The 23224-nt window shown below is 46.3% G+C and overlaps 12 protein-coding genes across 12 annotated transcripts; 9 read left to right on the top strand and 3 right to left on the bottom strand.

Annotated features, from left to right (window-relative positions):
* Positions 1 to 284: 284 nt before the first annotated feature.
* TbgDal_III5680 (hypothetical protein, conserved) lies at positions 285 to 2216 on the top strand (the record flags this gene model as incomplete). Its single annotated transcript, XM_011774214.1, has 1 exon — positions 285 to 2216. One exon carries the CDS (start codon positions 285 to 287, stop codon positions 2214 to 2216), a length of 1932 nt encoding a protein of 643 aa, XP_011772516.1.
* A 153-nt stretch (positions 2217 to 2369) lies between these two features.
* TbgDal_III5690 (hypothetical protein, unlikely) lies at positions 2370 to 2717 on the bottom strand (the record flags this gene model as incomplete). Its single annotated transcript, XM_011774215.1, has 1 exon — positions 2370 to 2717. The coding sequence occupies one exon, from the start codon at positions 2715 to 2717 to the stop codon at positions 2370 to 2372; it is 348 nt and encodes a 115-aa protein (XP_011772517.1).
* A 715-nt stretch (positions 2718 to 3432) lies between these two features.
* On the top strand, positions 3433 to 5028 carry TbgDal_III5700 (hypothetical protein, conserved; the record flags this gene model as incomplete). The annotated part of the gene is made up of 1 exon (XM_011774216.1): positions 3433 to 5028. One exon carries the CDS (start codon positions 3433 to 3435, stop codon positions 5026 to 5028), a length of 1596 nt encoding a protein of 531 aa, XP_011772518.1.
* A 1268-nt stretch (positions 5029 to 6296) lies between these two features.
* On the bottom strand, positions 6297 to 6623 carry TbgDal_III5710 (hypothetical protein, unlikely; the record flags this gene model as incomplete). Its single annotated transcript, XM_011774217.1, has 1 exon — positions 6297 to 6623. The coding sequence occupies one exon, from the start codon at positions 6621 to 6623 to the stop codon at positions 6297 to 6299; it is 327 nt and encodes a 108-aa protein (XP_011772519.1).
* A 1443-nt stretch (positions 6624 to 8066) lies between these two features.
* On the top strand, positions 8067 to 8663 carry TbgDal_III5720 (tryparedoxin, putative; the record flags this gene model as incomplete). Its single annotated transcript, XM_011774218.1, has 1 exon — positions 8067 to 8663. One exon carries the CDS (start codon positions 8067 to 8069, stop codon positions 8661 to 8663), a length of 597 nt encoding a protein of 198 aa, XP_011772520.1.
* A 396-nt stretch (positions 8664 to 9059) lies between these two features.
* Positions 9060 to 9398, bottom strand: TbgDal_III5730 (hypothetical protein, unlikely; the record flags this gene model as incomplete). Its single annotated transcript, XM_011774219.1, has 1 exon — positions 9060 to 9398. The coding sequence occupies one exon, from the start codon at positions 9396 to 9398 to the stop codon at positions 9060 to 9062; it is 339 nt and encodes a 112-aa protein (XP_011772521.1).
* A 245-nt stretch (positions 9399 to 9643) lies between these two features.
* Positions 9644 to 12460, top strand: TbgDal_III5740 (DNA repair helicase and transcription factor protein, putative; the record flags this gene model as incomplete). The annotated part of the gene is made up of 1 exon (XM_011774220.1): positions 9644 to 12460. The coding sequence occupies one exon, from the start codon at positions 9644 to 9646 to the stop codon at positions 12458 to 12460; it is 2817 nt and encodes a 938-aa protein (XP_011772522.1).
* A 409-nt stretch (positions 12461 to 12869) lies between these two features.
* Positions 12870 to 14327, top strand: TbgDal_III5750 (hypothetical protein, conserved; the record flags this gene model as incomplete). Its single annotated transcript, XM_011774221.1, has 1 exon — positions 12870 to 14327. The coding sequence occupies one exon, from the start codon at positions 12870 to 12872 to the stop codon at positions 14325 to 14327; it is 1458 nt and encodes a 485-aa protein (XP_011772523.1).
* Positions 14328 to 14852: 525 nt separating this feature from the next.
* On the top strand, positions 14853 to 16829 carry TbgDal_III5760 (hypothetical protein, conserved; the record flags this gene model as incomplete). Its single annotated transcript, XM_011774222.1, has 1 exon — positions 14853 to 16829. One exon carries the CDS (start codon positions 14853 to 14855, stop codon positions 16827 to 16829), a length of 1977 nt encoding a protein of 658 aa, XP_011772524.1.
* Positions 16830 to 17166: 337 nt separating this feature from the next.
* On the top strand, positions 17167 to 18525 carry TbgDal_III5770 (hypothetical protein, conserved; the record flags this gene model as incomplete). Its single annotated transcript, XM_011774223.1, has 1 exon — positions 17167 to 18525. One exon carries the CDS (start codon positions 17167 to 17169, stop codon positions 18523 to 18525), a length of 1359 nt encoding a protein of 452 aa, XP_011772525.1.
* A 992-nt stretch (positions 18526 to 19517) lies between these two features.
* Positions 19518 to 19922, top strand: TbgDal_III5780 (hypothetical protein, unlikely; the record flags this gene model as incomplete). Its single annotated transcript, XM_011774224.1, has 1 exon — positions 19518 to 19922. One exon carries the CDS (start codon positions 19518 to 19520, stop codon positions 19920 to 19922), a length of 405 nt encoding a protein of 134 aa, XP_011772526.1.
* Positions 19923 to 20293: 371 nt separating this feature from the next.
* On the top strand, positions 20294 to 22582 carry TbgDal_III5790 (hypothetical protein, conserved; the record flags this gene model as incomplete). Its single annotated transcript, XM_011774225.1, has 1 exon — positions 20294 to 22582. The coding sequence occupies one exon, from the start codon at positions 20294 to 20296 to the stop codon at positions 22580 to 22582; it is 2289 nt and encodes a 762-aa protein (XP_011772527.1).
* Positions 22583 to 23224: the final 642 nt, after the last annotated feature.

The raw sequence follows: 23224 nt of genomic DNA on the forward strand, positions 1-23224 counted from the left end.
GCGGCTGCAGGGACGGGGTATTTATTGCTATCTCACTTATAATCTTCCCGCACTGGTACAAACCGCGTATTTGGGTCTACATATCCAAACAGACACACACACACACACATATATATATATATATACATACATATACGTTTACATTTAACGATTGTTTGGTCGTTTGCACGCGGAACTCTTCTTCGTTCGGTGGCTGTTCTTCGGCGAAGTGAGGGTGAAAGGGAGCAAAAGGTCGTAACGTTTTAAATAGAAGGTTTAAAGTTAGCTGTGTGCTGAGGTTATACATGTCCTCTCTCCCTTACCGCGCAGAAGGTGGCAGGGAGGGTTCAACCAACTCGGCGCTTCAGCGGGCTACCGACGCGTGTGGCGACGGAGATGTGGAAGGTAGAGGGTCTATGACTTCAGTTCTCAGGGCCCCAACCGTCCGTTTGGAGATGTCATACGGAGAATTCATCCGAGCCTGTACGAGGGGATATTGCTTCGACTGTTCGTGGAATATTGCTCCTCCCACTGTTCCCAATGCACCGATTTTGTACAATCTACTGCCGATGGTCGAGTTCTTGAAAAGCACAGAACCCCTGGGCGTAATGGGGGCCGAGTTGGATGCCATGGCCATTGGTGTTTTGAATAGTATTCCATTGTCTTACCATCTGCTGCGCCCGCAGGTTGTGGAGGAGGCCCGTCAGTTGTCAATGGAGAGCGAGCGACGTGTAGAGAAGGCGAAACAAAGGGCCATCGCTGAGGGTTTGTCCGACCAAACGACATGGAGCCCTGGAAGTGTGAACGAAAACCTTGATCCAAAGGATGCAGAATTGTTGGACACGGACATTGACGTCAGTATGATGCTAGAGCGTGATAAGCCCTCACTTACACATCTGCAACGCCCTCTGTATACAGATATGGGCCTGGTGTCACCAGAGCAGCGGCACTTGGAGCGCATCTCCCGCATTGTGCCTGATGAATTACGGAGCATAGTTTCGTTACCTCTGTCTCTGATGTCACAGACGCAGCCGGGCGGGCCTCCCCCACATGGGGGATATTTGTTGTCGTCTGCCTCACTCGCGTGTGCGGCTCGGGGCTCGGGGGAAACGTCGGAGAATACGGCTGTGCAATGGAAAGATGGTGTTATCGCGTCATTCAAGGCCGCTCGTTCGCTAGACGTTTCTCATGAGAAGATGCTTAAGGCCATCGCGCGGACAAAGCTCGGACTTGGTGGTGAGAACTGCCGAACACTCGCATTTGTCCAGCGACTGTGGAAGCTGCTTTTCGAGGGTACAAATGAAAGACAGCAATGTGGGATGTGGAGTTGTTTGTGTCACTTCTCCGCTAACTACGGTTCTCATGACGAATCTGAGGAGGTGCTGGAGCATGCGGTAGAGGCTCTTGAGTTACCAGACCGTGGATTATGGTGTAGTGTGACTCGGGAGTATGTCAAGTTACTGAGGGAGTACACGGCGTCTTTGCCTGGTGGCGTGGAAGAACGAAGGGCTGCTTTGCAAATTAGTGAGAGCGAGCTGAACCCCCCAAAAGGGGGAGCTTTTGGAGCGGACATATCGGTTGATAACCGGCTGCGGAGGGAACGGGGTGAACTTGGGCCGAACCGGCAACCGGTGCCCATCTACCCTGTAGAAGTGGTGCCATTATACCCTGCAGGGTTCCAAGAGTACGCTGAAGTGTACGGCACCTCAGGCAATGAAGCTGCCAATGAAGTGAAGCTGGGTGAAGTTGAAACAGCGCTTCATCACGTTGTACTTCCAGGCGCTGTCGTCGGCCCGGAGTCCAGAAGCGGAGGGCCACATGTATTGGTGGCCAACAGCAACCTTCTGGTGGCTGATAAGCAAAGCGATTTGCAGGCTGCTGATGGGGTTACTCTTACCTACCACGCATCACGGGAGAACACGTTTGAACGACTGGTGCTGGATGCTAACAACACAAGTAGCTACTTATTCCAATTGTGTTCGGTACCTGAGACTGGTGGCGACGTGCCCACGGGCCTTGCCAGTGCAGCTGGGCATTATGCTGTTTACCGTCGTCTTGCACTTCGGGATTTGTACGTAAAAGCGCCCGATGCTAAAGATCCCCCATTGGAACGTTATGTAGTGGTCTTTGGAGAAAAAGAAAATCCACGCACAGAATCACGGAAACGGGGCCGTGAAGATTTAGGAGCAGGTGAAGACTCGGCGTTTTACGGGACGGAGGGGGGGGGAATATGTTGAGTGACAATCGAGGTGGGGTGGGGGCGTCTAATGACTAAGACTCAAATGGAGAAAGTGGCGGGAAATTGGGAGTGGGAGAGAGAGATGAGGAATCTTTTGAGGTGTTTACCAGCGCTCCAAAGCCAGGATATATGCTTGGTATTTTTTGCGCTTTTATTTTTGCAACGATGTTGTGTCTGAGGGGTTGCGATATGGAGCACTTGGAAGCGAGTGACCAAATAGCGAAGAGTGGCCAACAGAAGGGAATGTGGGCTGAGTTTGATTAGGTATTTGGGTGAAGGATGGGTTTAATCGTAAAACAAGGATGAGTAAATTCAAAGTGTTAAACAACAGTGTATTGGCTGCGGGGACTATCCGGATGTTGTATCGAGGATTTGATTTGGTGCATAAATAACTGTAGGTGGAAATGTGTTTTTGTTCCGGATCGCGCATCTCCACACTTTTTTCCTCCATATTTCGCCGTAATTTTCTTTCTCTTTTTTTTTTTTGGCGGTCTTTCATCGGCCTCTTCCTTCTTCTTTCTGTTTTAGTTTATTATAAAAAATTTTTCCGTACCTAATTGCCTCCCCCGTTGGGGGTCAAGTGTGGAAGTAAGACATATACTTCCGTCTTACTACGCCCTTGCCTTAAGCACTGCATTTCTGATTTTTACGTGTTCCCTCAGTCGTTAAATCTTTGTTTTTTTTTTCGCCTTCTCTCTTCTTTTTATCACAAACATTAAGTTTCATCCTTATAGAGGCCGGTCGCATTTGTGTAGCCATCGCTCTTCTTTATTTTTTTTTCTTTGGTTGCTGCTGAGGGAAGAAATTGTTCCGTCCGTTACCTTCACAATTAGTAAGTGAAGACAGTAACGTACATTAGTGTGATAAAAAAGCAACGGGAAGGAGGGGGAAAAAAAAAAGAAGAAGAGTTGATACAACTACTGCAGGTACTACAAGAGTTGGAACGAAGGGAGTGAGTGGCATTTACTAAAACATCAGCCCCAAACGAAGGCGAACTTGATAGAAAAAGAACAAAAAAAATAACGGAAACGGAGGTAAGGGAAAAACCGTTGTGAAAAAAAAAAAACGTCTTTTTGGTTTGGAATAAGGCCACATTGACTGATTGAAAGTAGTTGGGCCGAATAACAGGCGTAAGGTGGAAGAGAACATAGAAAAAGAAAAGCGTAGACGACGGAAGGTGACAGGACTGAAGGGTGAGAAACAACGATCGAATCATGCCTGTAGTGTCGACTGTCGCCGGCGCATCACTGGAGACGGAGTGGAAGAAATGTATGAAATGTGACGAAACCAGTTATAACATTTCTTATTCCCACGACAGCAAGCAGAAGTGGGTTCATACGGATATAGTGGCAAATATCCCATCATCAATGTGTGGCGGCGTTAACACGAACAATCATGGACCAACGAAACCTTCTTCTCGGACTTCAGTAGAGGAGAAACACGTGTCGAAGGAGGAACCCTCTTCTGCTGTACGACGTGCACCGTTTCGGTCACTAAACGGGAGGGCTTACGCTGTTCCCTTAAGCATGCTGAAGGAATTCGACGCCATCTATCAGCACGTGCAGAAGGCTCAGCATCCACCCAGGCGAGACGACCCCCTCTTTTCACCTTTAAGCTCTCCCGGTGTGCTTTGGCGCCACGACCCCTACAGCGCAAAGGTACTCAATGCAACTTTTTCGTCTTCCGGGAGTCACCTTTCTTCCACTGAAGAGGATGAGGAATGTGGAACATCAAAAAGGGTTGTAGAAGGCATCGTTACACGGTCGATTGGTGTCGTAAACGCGGCGCAGATACAGCGGCTACCGATACGCCCACCACCAATTCCCAGTTGGATACCGCAGAACCTTCGGACATCGAACTCTGCAGTTTTGACAATGCCAGTTGAGATAACCCCCCGTGCTATTCAACCCTCAACACGTCCAGTGCCACCTCCCAGCGGTTGTTGTTTTGTTGTTCACTCCATAACTCCCACACGGCAGCCTCCTGCGCGTTCTGAATGCCAAAGCGCATTAGGAGTGGCAGAAATGGAGGACTCGCTGAATGCTTGCGGCGATTTTGTTTCGCAATTATGCCGAAAGCGTCCGTTAAGGCGCCTGAGCGAGGACTGTAAGAGGGACGAGTTCCCCACGTTGCTGCCGTCTTTTCGCGCTCTGCGTCCGCTCTTTCAAGACCTCACGGTTCACATGAGTCGGCGCCCTCCTCCACTGGGCAAACGGTCAAGGAATGTTTCGGATGAGAACCAATCGCGACCTGAAGGGGTACGTTATGTATATCTTGTTGATCACCGTTGCAGGCGCAGTGTTTGCGCGGCTGGTGTCCTCTATAAATTAAGCGAGATGGTTGTCCTTGAGGGTGACATGGGAATTGACATGGGAACTGTGCACGCCGTCCTCCCTGTAGAGGAATTTGACCAGTTGCATGGTGACGAATTGATAAGTCGGGGCTTTCCTGCGGCTGAGTGGCATGTGGTGGCATCTGCTCTCATTTTGCGTTCAGCCACTACAGCGGAGATACATCATTACGACGGGGCGCTTTACAGCTTCTCAAAGGATCTCCTATCATTCTTGCGTAATCGCCTTGTCCCCGCGAGATTTTCGGATTGCCGCGTGGAGAACATGGAATTCCTTGGTTGTGAATTCCAGGCGGACTGCAAAAAAGTGTATGTTTACTACAGGGCGAGGCGACGCGTATTGTTCCGCGAGTTAGCACAATACCTTCATTCTTTTTACCGGTGCCGTATTTGGCTTCATGAGGTGGGCCGCGACAGTCCCAACAGCTCAGGTGCCACAACTCCTGATTTAAGTAATTGAGCATCTCTGACGCTCATTTCTCCCTTTTGAATTGTGGAGCGAGGGAGATGGTTGCGGCGATGTGCAAACGGTGAATGCACAAGAGAGAAAAAAGCGAAATAATAATAATAATTCTAAAGTGTCTGTAGACATGACTAAAGGAGAGAAAACCTCTCCCTCTACACTTCACCTTATTGTATTCCATTTTATTTCTTTACTTAACAAAAAAAGAAAATAACTGTAAGTGACTTAACTATATTCCCTTCCCTTTAAACCTGTTTTCATCCCCTTTGATTCCCTTTCCTTATTTTTCTCGTTATTTTTTTAAAAAAGCTGTGTGTGCTGCTGGGTGTGTTTTTATACATTAATTTATTTTCATGTTGCAATATTTCCTCCCTCTCATCTCTTTTCTGCATTCCACGGATTCACGTGCGTTGGAGTAATGAAAGAAGAAAATCTCAATTTCTGATGGTGGAGTCAAATCCTCCACTTTTTTATGTTTTATGGTATGTTTTATTGTTTTTTTAATTGTTTTATTATTTATTATTTTTTTCCCCCCATTTCAAAATTCGTTCGACCCACATTTGTGTTGATGCTTCGTTTCATTGAACCCTTTTCTCCCTACTCTCACTCTCACTCTCACTCTCACTCTCACACGCACACGCACATGCACGATTATACGAAAATATGTGAAAGTTATATATTTATTTATGAATGTGCTTATTTGTTGGTTAATGCAACTTCTCAACCCCCCTTTTCCCCGTTATTATTTCACATGTACCGTTTTTTAAGCGATGCAACGCACTTACACTCTCTGCATGATGAAACGGAGTTTCGCGACACCCCATTTTAAAATTTTTATTGTTTATCTTTTTTCTTTTTTTGCTCCTATAAATGTAGTTTTTACACAATATCACATAATATAATTTAATATGACTTCACATTATTTAATACAATCGCATTATTTTTCTTTTTTTTTTTGTGTGTGTATGTGTGGTTAAACGACCCTCTATGAGGCAGTTGCTTGTTGTCAATATCGTTATTTGTATTTTAAAACGAAAACAATAAGGGAACTGCAAAGGAACAGACAAAAAGGAAAAAAATAAAATAAACAACAAGAGGACACTCACAGACTAAACCGAATAAAATCCAGCATTCAATAATAAAACAATGACAACATCAACAGAAAACAGAACACAGAAGGAAACACGAACAGAAAATAGGAGGAAAACAGAACCCGTTGACAAAAAATAAAAACAGAAGAAAAAAAAACACAGAGAGAAAAAGAATTAGTCAATATACCTCAGTATAAAATGAAATATTAACGGAAAGAATATGTTATGATTTTGCCCGTTTGTTCTTTCTTCGATGCCGTTGCAATAATGGTAAAAATGATAATAATAATAATAATAAAACGTTTTCCCCTCCGATATTTTTATTTTATATCCTCCCTCTTTTTTTTTTTTTGCTTTGCATTTTTGGTTTGCACATAACTTTATGCAGTTCACGTTCACACGATGGCGCTGCTGCTCACAGGCACTCAACGCATCCGCTTCAAGAAGTGAGAAGATAAAAAAAGAAAATAAAAAAGAAGCTATCAAATCTGCTCCACCCATACAATCCACGACTATTCTTACATACTTACATTTTTTTCTTTTGTTGTTGTTTTTGTTCACATAAATATCAAATAACAAATAATAAACACATTCGTTTTACTATTTATCCAATCACTTCCGATTTTCACAAATGACTTTGTTTCGCTTCGATACCCTTCAAAACACCGCTGCGTGGGACGGATTCAAAAGAATAACTTGCAGACGACTAGCGGCAATGGGAGGAGGAGGAAAAAAAAAAAAGACAAAAAGAACTGACGCACACGAGTTAGAAGTTGATAACTGTTGTGAGAAGGAAGAAGAAGCAAAGGGGCGGAAAAAAAAAAGGAGACAAACAGAGCAACAACAACAACAACAACAGCTAATTTTCTCATTATTATTATTATTATTGCTATTATCACTATTGTTATTTTTGTTTTGCCGGTCACTAGAAGAATATACACCCGTATTGAAATAAATAAAATAAGTAAATTTTAATTTGTTTTGTAACTATTATTTCCCATATTTTAAGCGACCAAATATTCACATCAAGGCAGAACACTTTGGATGATATGATCCCCAAAAGAAGGAAGATAATGCAATTGTATATGTATATGCATATGTATGAGTGTGTGGGTTTTATAAAAGAAGGCACGTGACACAATTAATGGCAGAAAAGAGGGAGAAAATGCATAAAACGAAAGTCGCTCTAATGAACAATAATGAAATATAGGACACAAAATATTAAAGATGGAGGATTAAATCGAAGGGCAGAGGGGCGGGGAGGGAGGGCGGAGGAAAGAAGAAAAAAAAGATAATAGCCTGAGAAAAGGAAAATACGAATATATATATATATATATATATATATAACTATTTATATTTTATATGTTTTTTTTCTTTTTATAACGTTATCGCGTGATGACATGAATTATTGGGAGGGTGTGGGTTTTTATCGTTTCCTTATTTTCTTTTAATTTCAGAAAAAAGAAGTCGTTTTTGTTTTTTTATTTTTTTTATTTTACTTTTTAAATTATCAGGTATGTTCTCATTACCTCCCCTGCGATGTGACTACACGCCTTTATGTTTCACTGAATCCAAATTCTTTCGTGTCTTTACTTCCATTTTTTTTTTCTCTTATCCCCCCATATATTTACTTTAATTTTTATTATTTATCGGAACATGACTTAAGCGATTACCTGATTAGGATATCAGTCAACTAAGCACACACACACATAATCAAGTGAATTAGAAAGAAGAACAAAAAAAAATCAAAGAAAGCAAAGACAAGGATACGATAAAGGCAGATCAAGGTGAAGAAAAAAAAAAAACAACAATAACAACAATAATAATAATAACAGCAAAAAAAATAAAAATAAAAAGGAAAGAGTATAAATTATTCACTCAAATTGCCCACTGTTTTTTTTTAAAAAATTTTGCTTACTTGTTACTACTTGAACGCAATCACATATGCCCTCCGCTGAAACCCTACTGAAGGATTTGTTCGGTTCTCATACCGTTGAGTTGCTTCGGCAGGATGGCAAAATGGTACCCGCAACAACTGCTCTTGAAGGTAAGAAATATTTGCTTGTATATTTCTCCGCCTCATGGTGCCCTCCGTGTCGTGTTTTCACACCACAACTCGCCACATTTCATGAGCTTTTCAGCGCAAAACACAATTTTGATGTGATATTTGTTTCACGAGACAAGGATGAGTCCTCCATGTCTGCTTATTTCTACAATCCAAAGTACAGCACTTTATCCGTAAGTGGTGGCGAATGTTCTCATGGGGACTGGCTCGCATTGCCCTTCACACAAGCGCAGACTGTAGGAAAGGAAATAATGAGCCGATATGGTTTAAACACGATTCCTAATATTCTTTTGTTTGACCTCAGCACGGAGGAGTTGGTGACAAGTGAGGCACGTCAATTGATTGGATCCAACTGCCGGTCAGCTGAAGGTTTCCCGTGGCGTGGCGCCTCGGCTCCGGTAATTTCGTTTCAAGGATTGGCAACTGTATTTGTTGTGTTTTTGATGTTGTATCAATTTTGGCAGTCGTGGAGTTGAGTGAACTGCCTAATTGGGGTAATAAACTGATTTTATTTCCTCTTGCCCATATTTGTGTGGTATCCCTTTAGTAGTTATGCGCGTGGGAAATCAGCATGAATGGTTGAAAGGGAATTGTGTGGGGATTTTTTTTTTTTGGGGGAGGGGGAGATGACCAGTGATTACGCTGGAAGTATTTTTTTAAAAAATTTTCTTTTCTGCTATTTCGTGTGTGTGTGTGTGTGTGTGGGCGGGCACATTGTTATTTGTGTTTGATATAAGTCAAAGGAATAATGAATGAATGAATGGGATGCGTGAGAGCTAATTGTGTATTGTGGTGTGTTCTACTCTGTTTTATTTTTGTCTTCGTATCTTCATCCATCGTATTTGCCATTGGGTCTGTTCTCCTTCCCATCATTACTCGTACTGTCTTTGAAGACTTGCGCCCCTTATCTTGAACTTTAAATCTTTTTTCTTTGTTGCTGTCATCACCTTGCGTGCGATGCTCGTGCAGGAAGCGCCGTGAAAAGCAACAACAACAACAACACCAGTAAACTTCAGCGAGAGGGAGGCAGGGATATGTGCATAAGCGGTGTGTGAGCGTGAAAAAGTGTAAGGCGGGTTGCAGTCACAACATTGTTGTTTAAATCTCCTTTCAGTATATGTCTTACTTCTTCTTTTCCAACTCTTCTGAAGCTCCTTTTGTTTGTTGCTTTTGCATTTGAATTTCATTCGTAACCCCTTCTTTTGCGTCATTATTGCTCATCCTTTCTTTCCTTCTTTTTACCATAACTTGGGTAAAAGAGGTTGCAGAGTTGTTCTCCCTTCCTTGCTCCTCTTTCGAACACCTCTCGAGAATAAGGGAAAGGGGAAAAAAGAGAAAAGAGTGTGTGCCTACCTCTCTTTCTTTCTTTCTTTCTTTTTTTTTTTGCGTGGGCAACTCATTTCGTTGGGTTGGAACTACACACACGCTTTCTCAATAAACACACAGTCATTAAGTGATGATTCTTGGCCCTGGTGGGCGCATTTTCATCAACCATGGTCATCCAGCGTATCCGCATCTCATGGACTTTCTTACTGCCTGCTGTGAGCCAGTCTGCCGGACTCTGTACGTGAGTGAATATACCATTTCACCTTCGTCCCTCTCGGCTGCCACTGCGGAAGGGACGTATTCCATGGAAATGGTACGGAACGTCATTCGTTACTTTCGGCTGGACGAGCAGCAGCAAATTCCAGTGGATGTAGAGCGATATGCGGCGTTGGAGCGGAGGGTGCGCGACAGCGTTCAAGATACTTCATTGGATTTGCCGATGGAGGTGGGAGAAGCGAAAGTCAGCGCCAATGGCGACGTGAAAGCGGAAGAGGGGTGCGAAGAAGCGACGGATGAATTGAGCCCGTTGGCGGGGCAGGTGAAAAAGGAAGAGACGAAGGAAGTTGCGGCGGAGCCTCGGCGTCGGTTCCTCTCACTTAGTAAAAGAATTTCGGCAAAATCAGAGCCTTTAGTGACTCGGGCAGTGGTTAACACCGGCGCTCTCCAACCCCTTCCAGCCGATCTCGAGCAGATGTTGCGAGAAGAGGAGAACTCATCGAGGGTTCGAATTGTGTTGCAGCCTTGTCTGCGACCTGTTAAACGACGTGCTGTCGGTGGGGACAAACAGCACTCGGATGAACAGCAATGTCAGCGTGCAGAGGAAACCAAATTAGCATACTTTTTGACGAGTCCCGATCGCAATCACATGGAGCATCTGGTGAGTCGTCTTCAGGACTTTCTCGTTCCCGTACTTTTGCACGGTACACGCCGCTGGGTTGTATCGGATGTGGATCGTGGAGTGGAGGAGAGAAGCACCGCTGAAAGTGGTCGGGCAAAGACACTTCGGAGGCTGTTCGAGGCACCATCATCGGCATCGGGTCGGTCAGTTGCTTCTAAATCTTTAACGAATGAGGGAGCTAACGGTGACGGCCTTGGAGGTGGCGTGGGAAGGAGATGTACTCGCATTGTCTACAAGAGTCAGGTGATGGACGGAAAGATGCGTAATGTGCGCGAACGACTTTACAAGGAGCTCAGTGTTCGCGCTGACTTGTTTTATGATTATGTTCAGGATCACTCGCTTCATGTATGTGACCTTGAGCTTTCCGAGAATGTCCGACTGCGACCATATCAGGTTGCATCGCTGGAACGCTTTAGAAGTGGTAATAAAGCTCACCAGGGTGTCATTGTTTTGCCCTGTGGTGCTGGAAAAACCCTTACTGGCATTGGTGCAGCAGCCACTGTTAAGAAGCGGACCATAGTGATGTGCATTAACGTTATGTCAGTTTTGCAGTGGCAGCGCGAGTTTATTCGCTGGACGAACTTATCAGAAGACCAGGTGACGGTGTGTATAGCGGATAAGAAGCAAATGCCTGGCGATGTTTTTATAACGACGTATAGTATGCTTATTGCGCGGCGTTCTAACGTTCCTGAGATGGAACAGAGTGCGGATGCCAAATTGACCGCAAAGATACTTGCCAGTGTTGGGGAGCAACCATGGGGTTTACTTCTCTTGGATGAAGTACACACGGCTCTCGCTCACAACTTTCAGGAGGTGCTTAACAAGGTGAAGTTCAAATGCGTAATTGGGTTGAGTGCTACGCTGCTGCGAGAGGACGACAAAATCGGCGACTTGCGCCATCTTGTAGGGCCGAAGCTGTACGAAGCGAACTGGTTGGATCTTACAAGGGCGGGTTTCCTTGCTCGAGTGGAGTGCGCAGAGATTCAGTGCCCGCTGCCAAAGGCCTTTCTGACGGAGTACTTGGAGAGCCAGTCGGATGGGGACCCTTTTGCTCGCCGTGGTACAACGCGGATGGCGCACTCAGTGGTTTGTTTAAATCCGTATAAGTTATGGTGCACCCAGGCGTTGCTAGAGTTCCATCGTAACAGATCGCCACCTGATAAGGTCATTATTTTCTGTGACCAAATAGATGGAATTCAGTACTACGCCCAGCACCTGCACGTACCGTTCATGGATGGCAAGACGAGTGACATGGAGCGGGAAAATCTTCTTCAGTACTTTCAGCACTCCGACAACATAAACGCCATCATCCTCTCCCGTGTGGGTGATGTTGCTCTCGATATCCCATGTGCTTCTGTTGTCATTCAAATTTCAGGTCTGGGAGCTTCGCGGCGTCAGGAGGCACAAAGGCTAGGTCGGATTCTGAGGCCAAAACCCGCTTCCTTGGATAACGTCTGTTCATACTTCTACACCCTTGTGTCGCAGGACACACACGAAATTTCACAGAGTTATGAGCGGCAGAGCTGGTTACGTGACCAGGGATTTTCTTATCGTGTACTGCAGTCGGACATGGTCCTTCAGCACTTTTTGCGGACGGGTGGAAAACTTTGTTGTGTTGGGCCGCCGCGTTGGTGGTACGAGTGTGCGGGCCCGTCGTGTGATAGTGCCGTTGCGGCAAAGGGGACTTACTGGATACCCTTTTCTCAGGAGGCTGCGCTTCGCATGCAAAGCCGATTTGTTGCTGGTGTGAGGGGATGCGATTTGACAGCTACCGTACTTCGTGACACGCCGCGGCCGCCGGAGCTGAAAAACATGGGTGTGGAAGAGAAGTGGACCGTATGCTTCAGTGATTCTTGTGCTCCAGAAACATTCGGTACAGTTCAGTTGGTGGAGGGCAATCCGCTGCTGGTGCGCCGTATCTGTTGTGGACCGCTTGCTGTCGAGCATGATTGCCTTCACGGGGGAGAGGAGTGTCTGCAGTACGCCGTGCAGCAGATGAAGGTTATGGTGGCGAAGAATTCTAAAAACCGAATTCCGCTGACTACCTAGTCGCAGGTATTAGAATGTTTTGTTTTGGTGCGCTTGTGTGCGCGAAGGAATTCATGACACATGGGTGGAGTGCATTGAATTACTTCGTTCCCGGCACAAACGCAGTGTCACCGTTCAACTACTGCAGTCTTTATTCTTTCTCAACGGTTTTCTCTGGCTCCGGTACGTTACGACGTTACGCTTCGTGGATTGCTGCTACGTGCACCACTCCTTCTCTCCCAAGCTTGTCGTTTTTCTTCTTTTTAGTTTCTTAAAGGGATACCTCTCCTTGTTTTTACTTATTTTCCCATCTTTTCAATGTCGCTTTCCCCCCTTCTTGTTTCTCTTGTTAAAGTTTCTAACACTTGTTGAGTATTCGTGCCTCTTTGTGCAACGAGGATCGGAAATCGAGGTCACAATATTTAGCAACATGTCGATACAAGGGGACCCAAAGCACAAGCAGGCAAGGCGTAGAGTGGCCGCCGAAATCGGCCGCATCAGGCGCGAAATGGAAGATATGGCTGATGAGGCTCAAACTGGACATTCCCTCGGCCAACTGCTCCGCCGCCGTGTGGAGCTTCAGCATCGCATCCAGCAACTTCGCGACGAGGAGGAAAGGCTGCGACGTGAGTCGTTTATAAATATGCTCATGGAGCGGCGTCGGTCGGATAAAGAAAGACGGTCGCGGTCACCTCTGCATCATTCAGTGAAGCGTGAGACACCGAGTCCAACCATACCGGAGGAGGAGGAAAGCAAGGATGTTGGATCTGCGGCAGAAGTTGTGGAGGCTGTGGTTGACAAAAGATGCGAGAGCCCCCCAGTAGCTGAGGTTCACATGAAGCCTGCTCGCGTTTCGGTGTGTGCCGCAGACACATCCGAGAGTGAAAGTACCCCCGAAAGGAAAAGCGAGAGCGCGAAGATAGAAAGTATAGTGGTGACCCCTCCACGACCCATAACAAAACCAACTACGGTAGCCGAATCAGAGGTAAGTAAACCAGAGGAGGCTTCTTTTATTGCAGCGGGGTTGGATAAGGCCCTACTTCAGATGATTCAGTCATCAGAGAGGCGAGTCACTGCGGTGGAGGCGCAAGCAGAGGCGGCCAGACGCGCAAAGGACGCGAAACTAAGGGAGACTAACCTTCTTCGCGAGCAGTCAAAGCGCCGGTTTGAGCTTGTTGACGATATGTATACAAAAGCAATAGAGCGTCGAATGCGCGCAATGAGGCGAATCGCCGCCGACCCACCAGCCGATCGTCTCATTGGACAGAACGCGGCGCAGCACGTTCCCCTAAGCATGCTCACGAAGGAAACCCGGAAGTTGGGCATGTGTCTTATGCCGGGGGCACAGAAAAGCCAGAATGCCAAAGGAGGGACTGGCGTTAGCGGCCTTTTGGAGATGCACCGCAGTAACTTCTTCTTAACTGGGGTTGATGCTAGCAGGAGCGGTGTCTTTATTAAGGGACACCCCGAGAATTCGGTAGAGGCGGAGATAAATGAGCATCCCCATGGACAATCTGAAGAAACACCGTCAGACGGCAGGGGCGGGAGGTTACTACGACCCTCTGGTGCTGAAGATTTGGAAAGGGAGGCGCATGAAGAGCTGCTTCGTCAATGGCGGGAGTTGGGTTACACCGCTGTGTACCTCCCCGCATCCCGGCGTCTGGCCTTTCCATTTAGTGAAGGCCGTGAAGGCACCAGAAGGCGTCGTGATCCCTACGCATGGATGCACTTGGATCCGCTGCCAGTTGTGCATTTAATACAGCGGCGACTCCCAGAGCAGCCATTAACTCGGCCTGTAGTGGGACCACCGGCGTCGGCACGTGCCGGTTGTCCGACTGTTAGAGGCGCCAGTAAAAATGTGGGGCAATCAAAGGCGCGTGTGAGGTAAAATTTTGAGTAGATAGCAGAAGGTTGGTTGTGGGGGATAAACAGTGCATTGTTTGTATATATTTCAGCATTTCTTTTCCCTGTTACTATGTCTGTATCGAAAACCTTGGTTGTATATTGATCTATTTGCGGCGTTTGGAATTGTTCGAAATGTTTTTACCCGTCACATGAACTGTATTAACAGTAATTTCCATTATTCCTCTCAGTTCACAACTTTCGTATATATATATTTTTTCTTTTTTGTAGCCCTCTCAGTGTTTTCTAACTGTTGCTATGTCCGATCTCTCTTTCGTCTTGTGTTGTTGTTGCTGTTTTTCCACTTCGTTTTCACGCTCTGTTTGTCTTCCAAAATTTCCTTGCGTACGGTCCCCTTGAAGGAATCATGTGGAAAACTAAGGGGCGTGGTGTTTCCACTTCCCCCGAATTGCGTGCACTCGTGCAAGTAATACGGGCTGCAGACAAGAAGGACTTTCCCGAACTCGTCCATCCCGGGCAGCGCCACCCGCCCATCGCCGCGCTGCAGCAAATGGTGAAAGAAATTACGGGCCGAGTGCTCACCTCGGAGGAACTTCAGTTGTTCAGCGTCATGTATATGAGTGTTGAGTACCGTCTGTGTGGTGTGGATCCCATGACACTGCCAGAATCGCTCGTGGGTGACGCTTTGAGTCTTACATTCCGTCTCGAATCGGCCTGTATTAAGGCGGGTATATCGCTGCTGAACGTCTTTCCTTGTATTAGCGCCGCGCACAATTATTTTCTTGAAATTAGAGGGTTCAAATTTTCCGTGAAGCTTGTACCTGTGTTCTACCGACTCTCTGATGCTATATGCGGTTTACTGCACCGTGCGCTGGATAAGGTAAATGAGTACAAAGCTAGAGGCGATTGGAGGCCGGCTTCGCCCCTTTCAAGGGCCGCCAAATCCAGTTTAAACCAGTTTTCAGAAGGAGAACTGTGTGATGACATCGTTTTATGGGAGAAGGTGACTGGAAATGTGCCAGAAGATATTCTTGATGTGCTCACAGACATTGACGGGGATGTGGACGAACTACTGGCACATTTAAAATGGTACGTAGAGGCTTGTAGAGAAACTATTTATATTGACACAGCCAACTTCACAGACGATATCTATGTAAGGAGGCTTTGGAATTCGTATGTTGGAAAAGGGATGCCGGCGTGCTTCGCCGAGAGTTGCTCCCCAGCACTAAGTTTGTTGCCCAAGTGCCTTCATGAGCCGGTTATGGACGTGTTAAATTATAGGGATTGTGGTGTTATCTCCTTGTATTCACTGAAGCGTCTGTTGGACATTTGGGGCCCGTTTCTGCTTCTTGGTCGAAACATGAAGGATGATGTCGCTATGGGTGTGTTTGACTTCGGACACTCGTTGGAATATCGGTGCAAAACGTTTGCGCGACGGGAGGATGCGCGGGAGGGGGACTACGTGTTGATGCTTAGTAATGTCCCTTCTGAGGTACTTGCGTTAGTGCTCGTCCAGCGACGGGGTGCTATTGAGCAACAGGACCCGGGTGAGTGTAAAAGGAGGAATAGAACTCTTGCAGTTAAAAGGATTCGTTTCACGCAGAGTTCAGGTGCCTGGGTTCCGGATGGGCTGACGGTGGAGGAATTCGACAGCATCGGGGCGGCTTGCCGCGCGTTTCCCGAGGTTTTCCAGCGGCCCTGCGGTACACAATATGATGTGGAGCAGTGCAGCGATGCTCGCGCCTTGGTGGATAGCGGAATAGACAACGACATGGCACATAATGTCTCGAGTTTGCATCGTGCTTGCTTCCGAAATAATGTGCGGTACGTGAAGACGTTACTTTCACGCGGTGTTGCGGTTATTGTGAATACCAGTATAATAGATCCTGTTGTATCATCACGGTACTGCTGGACACCACTCCTTTGTGCTGTGAACAACCCCAACAGTGACCCTAGTGAAGTGGTGCAGATGTTGCTGAATGAGGGTGCCGATGCATATATATGTGATAATGCAAAATGCACGGCATTGTACTATGCCATAGCCAATGGCTACGCTGAGGCTGCCCGTATTCTGTTGAAGCACTTCCCCGATCTGCGTCCGTCTCCCTGGACGGAGTCTCTTCTCGTCGCTCTCGGTGCACATCACTTTCATGCGCACGAGGGTGATATCCGCCGTCTTGCGGATTTGATTCCTTCAGCAGCGATGATGCGTGTGCTTTTACCGAGGGAAAATAATCTTCGATTTGTTCAGCTTTGCGTGGACATCATCGCGGGAAAACTTTGCGGTGTGGACCGACTACCGCGGCCGGAGGACGACATCACCCTGTGGCATCCCGATGGTGATGTCGAGCTGCGCACCGTTGAAGAAGAGGAATATTTAACGAAGATCGTCTTTTACCATGGTGTACATTGCCGAGAAAACGTTGATGAGGTTTCCGTCGCTGCTCAGCTCCTTTATCATCGTTGTTATTATCTTTCGTGCAGGGAACACTTTGGTCTGGCTGTGGAGACGCCGCAAAATTCATAAGGGTCAATCACTCACGTGAGTCTGAGTGCACTGAACTGCAGAGACATTTCCCCAGAAGTGACCCTGAAACCTGTTGGACACAATTACTGCCGATGTCTGAGTGCGGTGTGGGCATACTTGGGTTCTGTATCTGATCCTTGTTGTTTTCTCCCTTCTTATCTTTGTCTTTTTGTTTCCCTAGTTTGCTCTGCATTCGAGATGAGTACTGTATATTCTTTAATTGATTCCCTCCAAGCCCTCCTCTTTTCTTGACTATATTGCGTTGTTGAATGTAGATGTGCATGGTTGTATTTGGTTGTGATACCCCGTTGCTTGCGGGCGCGTTGCACGAGATTGCATGGAGGGCGTGTGTGAGGCTTCTTTTCCTCCAGGGTTCCTTCATTTTCCTCCTGTTTCAATCCTCATCTGCATTTGTTTTGTTTCCTCTCTTTTTTTTTTCTTCGCAAACTACAAATACATTTGGTTATGTTCCTCTCTATGTTTTTTTAAATCTGTCATCAATAATAATAATAATAATTATTATTATTATTATTGCGTTACGTATAGCGCTTACAGAAACATGTCGCCCCACAACAAGCGCTCCATGGAACAAAAAAAGAGGAATAAAGACCGTATCGCCGCCTACCACGGGCAAAGGGTCAACTCGCATGGAGGCCACCGAAATTCGCATTCGCATTCGGGCCACCGGCACCGCGGCGGTCATACTGTTAGGAGAAACCGCATTTACGACCCGGGAAATCCGTTTGATAGGCAACTCTTCGACTATTTGATTGTCGTGGACGTGGAAGCGACATGCGAGTATAAAAATGACAATTATCCCCACGAAATTATTGAATTACCCGGTGTATTAGTTGACGTGAGGCGTGGCGTTGTAGACAAGGAACGTTCGTTTCGTTCATATGTGCGACCGCAACGTAATCCTCTTCTCACCCCTTTCTGTAAAGCACTCACAGGAATAACGCAGGAGGATGTTGACAGCGCACCAACCCTCCAGGAAGTTGTGAAGTTATTTGAGCAGTGGTACACCGAGACGATTCCACGCGGTGCAAAAGTTGCCTTGGCTACGGACGGGCCTTGGGATTTGAAAAACTTTGTGCACGAGCACTCCATCTTGCGTGATCATATTAGTTTCCCCACCATCTTTTACGAATATCTGGACATCCGCACGACCTTTGCACACTTCTTCAATCGTGGTACGCCCTTAAAACTAGTTCCCATGCTTGAACGGTTGCAGCTAACATTTGAGGGACGTGAGCACTGCGGTTTTGACGATGCGGTGAATATTGCCCGCCTCGCGGTGTCTATGATGCGTGCGGGATGTGTGTTCAACTACCTCGTGGCAATCCCATTAACTGATGAATTTCACTACGACATGCCAAATACTGCGTTGTACCGCCGAAAGGAGGGGAGCGGTTATCTTGACCCTGATGTTGTTGATGACATTGCGAAGAAATGCTTTGGAGTAGATTACTTTACATTCGGTGAGAGACATATGGCAGAGGTGATGGAACACCGGCGCCGCTACCCTCAAAACTTCAACCAACGCAACCAACTGTGGAAACAAACGAAAATGAAGAATCGCGGCCGCAGGTTGTACGGCGTTCGCTTCAGAATGGTAGCCGTTGCCGTCTTGGCTCTGCTTGGATTAGTTTTGTTTTTGTTGCTCATTTACCGGAAAGTGATGACGCTGCTCTAACTGCTGTTTTTTTTTCTTTTTCTTTTGTTGTTCTTATACTGCTTTAGATGTGAAGCAAAGTGCTTGGGTGGTTAAGCAACACTGTTTGTGTTTGCGTATGTGTGGGGAGTTAGCTGAGAGTTTGGTTGCCAACGTTGATGTTTGTTGTGCGCGTTGTCTTCCGCGTGTCCCCTTATCGTGTTGAAGGGGTAATGATGTAGCCGATCCTAACGAAGGGGGAGGGAGTGGAGTCATCGAACTGAAATAACTCAATTAGTGAGAAAACAAAAAAAAAATTAATAATAATAATACAACAACAACAACCTCCAATTGTCGTGTAATGGTGGAATAAAAGGGGGAACCACGACTATAAACACATTAAAAGGGATTAGGGTTGATGTGGACGTGAAGGATGGAAATTTGATACACGCCGCCTCTTTACTCGTCCTCATTTTAACTTCTTTACGTCTGTCCCAACTAATCTCATCGCCATGTGTTGTTGTGTTGTCCGGGTTTAGAGGCATATGCGCGACCCCCCTTTTTTTTGTTATATGCAAATATTTTGAACCTCACGTACAAAGTGCTTGCTTCTTCTTTAGCTATTTTTTGTATTTTTTTTTTAAATCCATTAGGGGAAAAGGCATAAAGAAAAGGGATATGAGGGAAGTTGGCTCATCATCAATACAAACACAAGGAGCAAGGCGAAACATTAAAGGGAGACTTCTTCATGGCGGTTCAGTGGTTTCTGCCACTTTCTTTTTTTTTTTTTAAGTTGCTGATGTTGTGCTTGCTGGTAGACATAACTTCTTTTTCATTTCCACCCACTCTTTACTTTATGGCAGCGCAGTTCAAGCAATCATTGGGTATCAAAGAGGGCATATCTGGTGTAGGGGTTAAAAGAATTTAACTATGAAGGAGAATGTGTTTTCGGAAGGTCAGTAAAAGAAAGAAAAGGAAACTAAAGTTGAAGAGGGAGGTAAACATACGCCACGTAGCATAAAGTTGGTGTAACAATGAAGATTACTTGTTTCGTTGTGTTTTTTTTGCTTTTGCACGTACTGGTTCTCCATATGTTTTTCTTCATTATGTCTTGGCTGTGTTATTTATCAGGTGAAATTCCTTCATTCTCATGGTTACGCATGCATATTTTTCCATGCCGCTTGTTTTCAGGGTTCCCCCTTTGGGGTTTGTTTGTTTGTTTTCTTGTTGTTCACTATTATCGTCATACATTAACTTCATCTTTTCATCCACTTATTCTCTCTTTTCTTTTTATTCTTTTTATTTTATTTTTTTTTAAAAAAAACGCTCTTCTTCGGTTTAAGCCGCCACAACAGCGCGCATTAACTTGGAGGCGTACGGTAACCGCATCCACAGGCCGATTTCATCATCTCTCAGGCGTTTGCATAAGGGGTGTTTGAAAGACAAGTGTTGGATACGGGGGAATTCGCTTCGTCAAGGGTGTGCTGTTGAGGGGCAAGTTTTGTTTTTTTTTGCACAAAAAAAAAACAACAACAATAAACAACAACAATAAAAAGGTATACATTTTCATTTCTGTGGAGATCAAAGACTTGCATAGTGGACAAAGAAAAGGAACACACGTAGGGAGAGGTAAAGTGAAGTGAAGAGGGAGGAAGGGAACTGGAGCCCCCCCTCAAAAAAAAAAAATAATAGGAAGTGTGTGTTGTCAGTTGAAAACATTGCTGACCTACAAAGTTCCTATATTCTTTTTTTTTGTTCTTGAGGAGTTTTATTGTTTATTGTTTTGTTCTGCTTGCAGACTGGATTGGAAATGGATTTGAAGGAGAACCGTAGAAGTTGCACGTTTCATGGTGAGCCAACAGACACAGGTGACGGAAATGCCTATTCCGATACGCAGTGCTGCAGCACTTCATCATGCATAGATACCGTGCAGTATATTGGTTCTAAAGCAAGTGGTGTGGAACCAACCTTTGGTGATGGGTTAAAGTTACACGACACAACACACTCAGGGCGTGAGGGTCATCGCTTTCAATCCAATAGAGCTCCCGCTATTTCTAACCAGGAAAAGTGCCGTACGGTAAGGTTCATTGCTGCGCAGTGGCTTTCGTTGTTGATGAACGAGTCACCCAACGTGGCGATGCCGCCTTCTCTCCGAGGTCGTAGGAACCAAACGCGTCGCCGTCGCCGTCAACAACAACAACATCAGCAGCAGGTCACCAGGCGGGATGAGGAGTTATCCGGACCTGATGGGAGGGACAATGTGATGGCAGAGGAGGTCGATAGTGATGAGAGTTACTCGCAAAAGAAGATTCTTCCTATTGGCGTCACCAAAAAAGGTGCATCACCAACCCTCACTGGAAATGACAACAGGCAAGTGGAGGAACCCCGCACCATGACTGGGAATGATACACCCACATCTTCGTTTGAGTTAGTGCCACGGGAAGAAACACTCCCGCAGCTTATGGCCGTGTTGAGGGAAGTTGCCCTGGCGGGTGCTTCTTTATCTGATCTCTCGCCAGTAGGAGATGAGGGGGAGATGAGTACTTCACAATCGGTAAGCGAGAAAGCGGAGGCGAGTGTGGCTGATGTAGTCACAGGTTCGAGTAACAGTGGTTGCACACCCGCACAAACCCAAGACGAATTGTTATGGAAGGATATTCGTAAGCAGTTGAACCAAGTGTGTAAACTGGTTCACAATCGCAGCGAGCTAGCGGCAGAGCTAAACAGCACCCTCGGTAACGACTGGTATTTGAGTGATGATGAACTTCGCAAGGATGAAACGCCCCTCAAGGATTATTGTTTCCAGCTTCCTCCACCACAGGTAAGTTGCGTTGACACCCACTCAGCCGCTGCTGCATCATCTGAGAGGGAGGCTTCAGAGCCAATGGAACAACAGCAGCAATTTCAAAAGCAGGAGTGCACCGATCGTACCCGCACTGTGGCTGTCGCCTCTGCCGGGTCTCGATTAAATCGGGACGCACCTCCGTTTCACTCCCGGTTGTACGTGCCAACACACCTTAGTTCTTCCTCTACAATTTCGGCGGATGCGCCTGTTTACTATCCGGGGGGTACATCATCACCCGGTAAACAGAAAGAATTGTCTTCACCTTCAGTTGCACATCAGCGTCCTTCTTTCACACAGACTGCGGAAAGCAGTTCCTTAGGTGGTGCGTCGGTTGGTTCACCCACGGTGCCTCTCACCACCTCTGCAGGGGCATCGGCAGCGTCAAATGTGGGCTCCTCCACAACTTCGCCGAGCGTAACGTTTAATTTAGAGTCGCGTGAAGGTATGATTCGCAGGAGGACGGCTGCAGCAGCAGCAGCGGCTGTGGCCGCAAATCATTATGTTCACAACTCGGGAGGTAATTTTTATAGCGGTGGTCGTTCCCGGGGTGGTTGGGGTAACTCCCATTCACCGGTGGTGACTTATATGAACTGTGCACTGTCCCTCTCGCAGTGTCCTTTTGACTATTTACTTGTTGTAGATTTTGAGGCGACGTGTGAAGAATACGCGCCACCATCGTACTTACACGAAATAATTGAGTTTCCTGTGGTTGTGGTTGACGCCAAGCTGCAGCGCGTCATAACGGAGTTTCACCGCTACGTGAAACCTAAGGTGAAACCGCAGCTGAGTGAATTCTGCCGCCAACTTACCGGCATCCGGCAGGAGGACATTGATAGCGCCGCTCCACTGGAAGATGTAATCAAGCAATTTGAACGCTGGTACGCGCAAACGATACCACCGGGTAGCCGTACCGTATTAGTAACAGACGGACCTGCGGACCTTCGTGAATTTATGTACGTGCATAGTGTGACACGGCAAGGGATCCGCTTCCCCAGCATGTTTTACCAGTGGATTGATGTGAAGCAGGTCTTTGCCCACTTTTTCCAGTGTCAGCAGGGGAAAATAAAGGCCATGCTGGAGGTCCTTCAGTGTCCTTTTGAGGGGCGACTCCACAGTGGCATTGACGACGCGAGAAATATTGCAAAAATTGTTATTCGAATGCTGGAGGTTGGGTGCTCTTTTTGCGAGATTCCGCTTTGCCGGCTTCCATATGGTACCACAACCACTGCGGCTGCAGGCCCAGCTCAGGAATGAGAAATGGATGCTGCCAACACTCTGCTGTGCGTACCCGCGGTGCTGATGTTGCTTAGTATTGTTTACAGTTCTTCTTTTGGCTGAGGAGCAGCTTCGTGTGGAGTAACGATGCCTCTGTGTGGATGCGTTTGTGTATGTGTGTGTGGGAGGTGAAATATGAGAGAAGGAATTGGAATTGACAACCAAGAGCAAAGGAAGGAAAAAGGGAATATAAATATATATATATATATATATACATACAGTGAAATTTTACCACAGTGAGCTTGTGAGGGAGGAGAGGGAGGAGGACGTGAGACGGAATGGAACGGAGGGATGCAAAAAAAAAACGAAGAGATATTTGGAGGGGGGGGGGAGAGGAGGGGTTTACAAAACAGAAACAGTTACAATATTTTGGTGGGGTTGGAGTTGCTGTTGTGTTTTTCTAGAGGATGAGGGGATGGAGCGGGTTGCCAGTGGTGAAATGTGCGCTTGGGGAGTGCGCAGAAGACAATGACAACGCGGCGAGTGAAAATCGACGTGAAGAGTTGCGAAGGCAAGTACGAGTTGGAACGAGTCGAAGATATTTCTTTGTTGGGGTAAGTTTATTACCGCTTTTACAATTAGTAAGGCTTCAATATGTATGTGCCCTTTCTCTTTTATCTC

Source organism: Trypanosoma brucei, chromosome 3, assembly GCF_000210295.1.
Source record: "Trypanosoma brucei gambiense DAL972 chromosome 3, complete sequence".
NCBI lineage: Eukaryota > Euglenozoa > Kinetoplastea > Trypanosomatida > Trypanosomatidae > Trypanosoma > Trypanosoma brucei.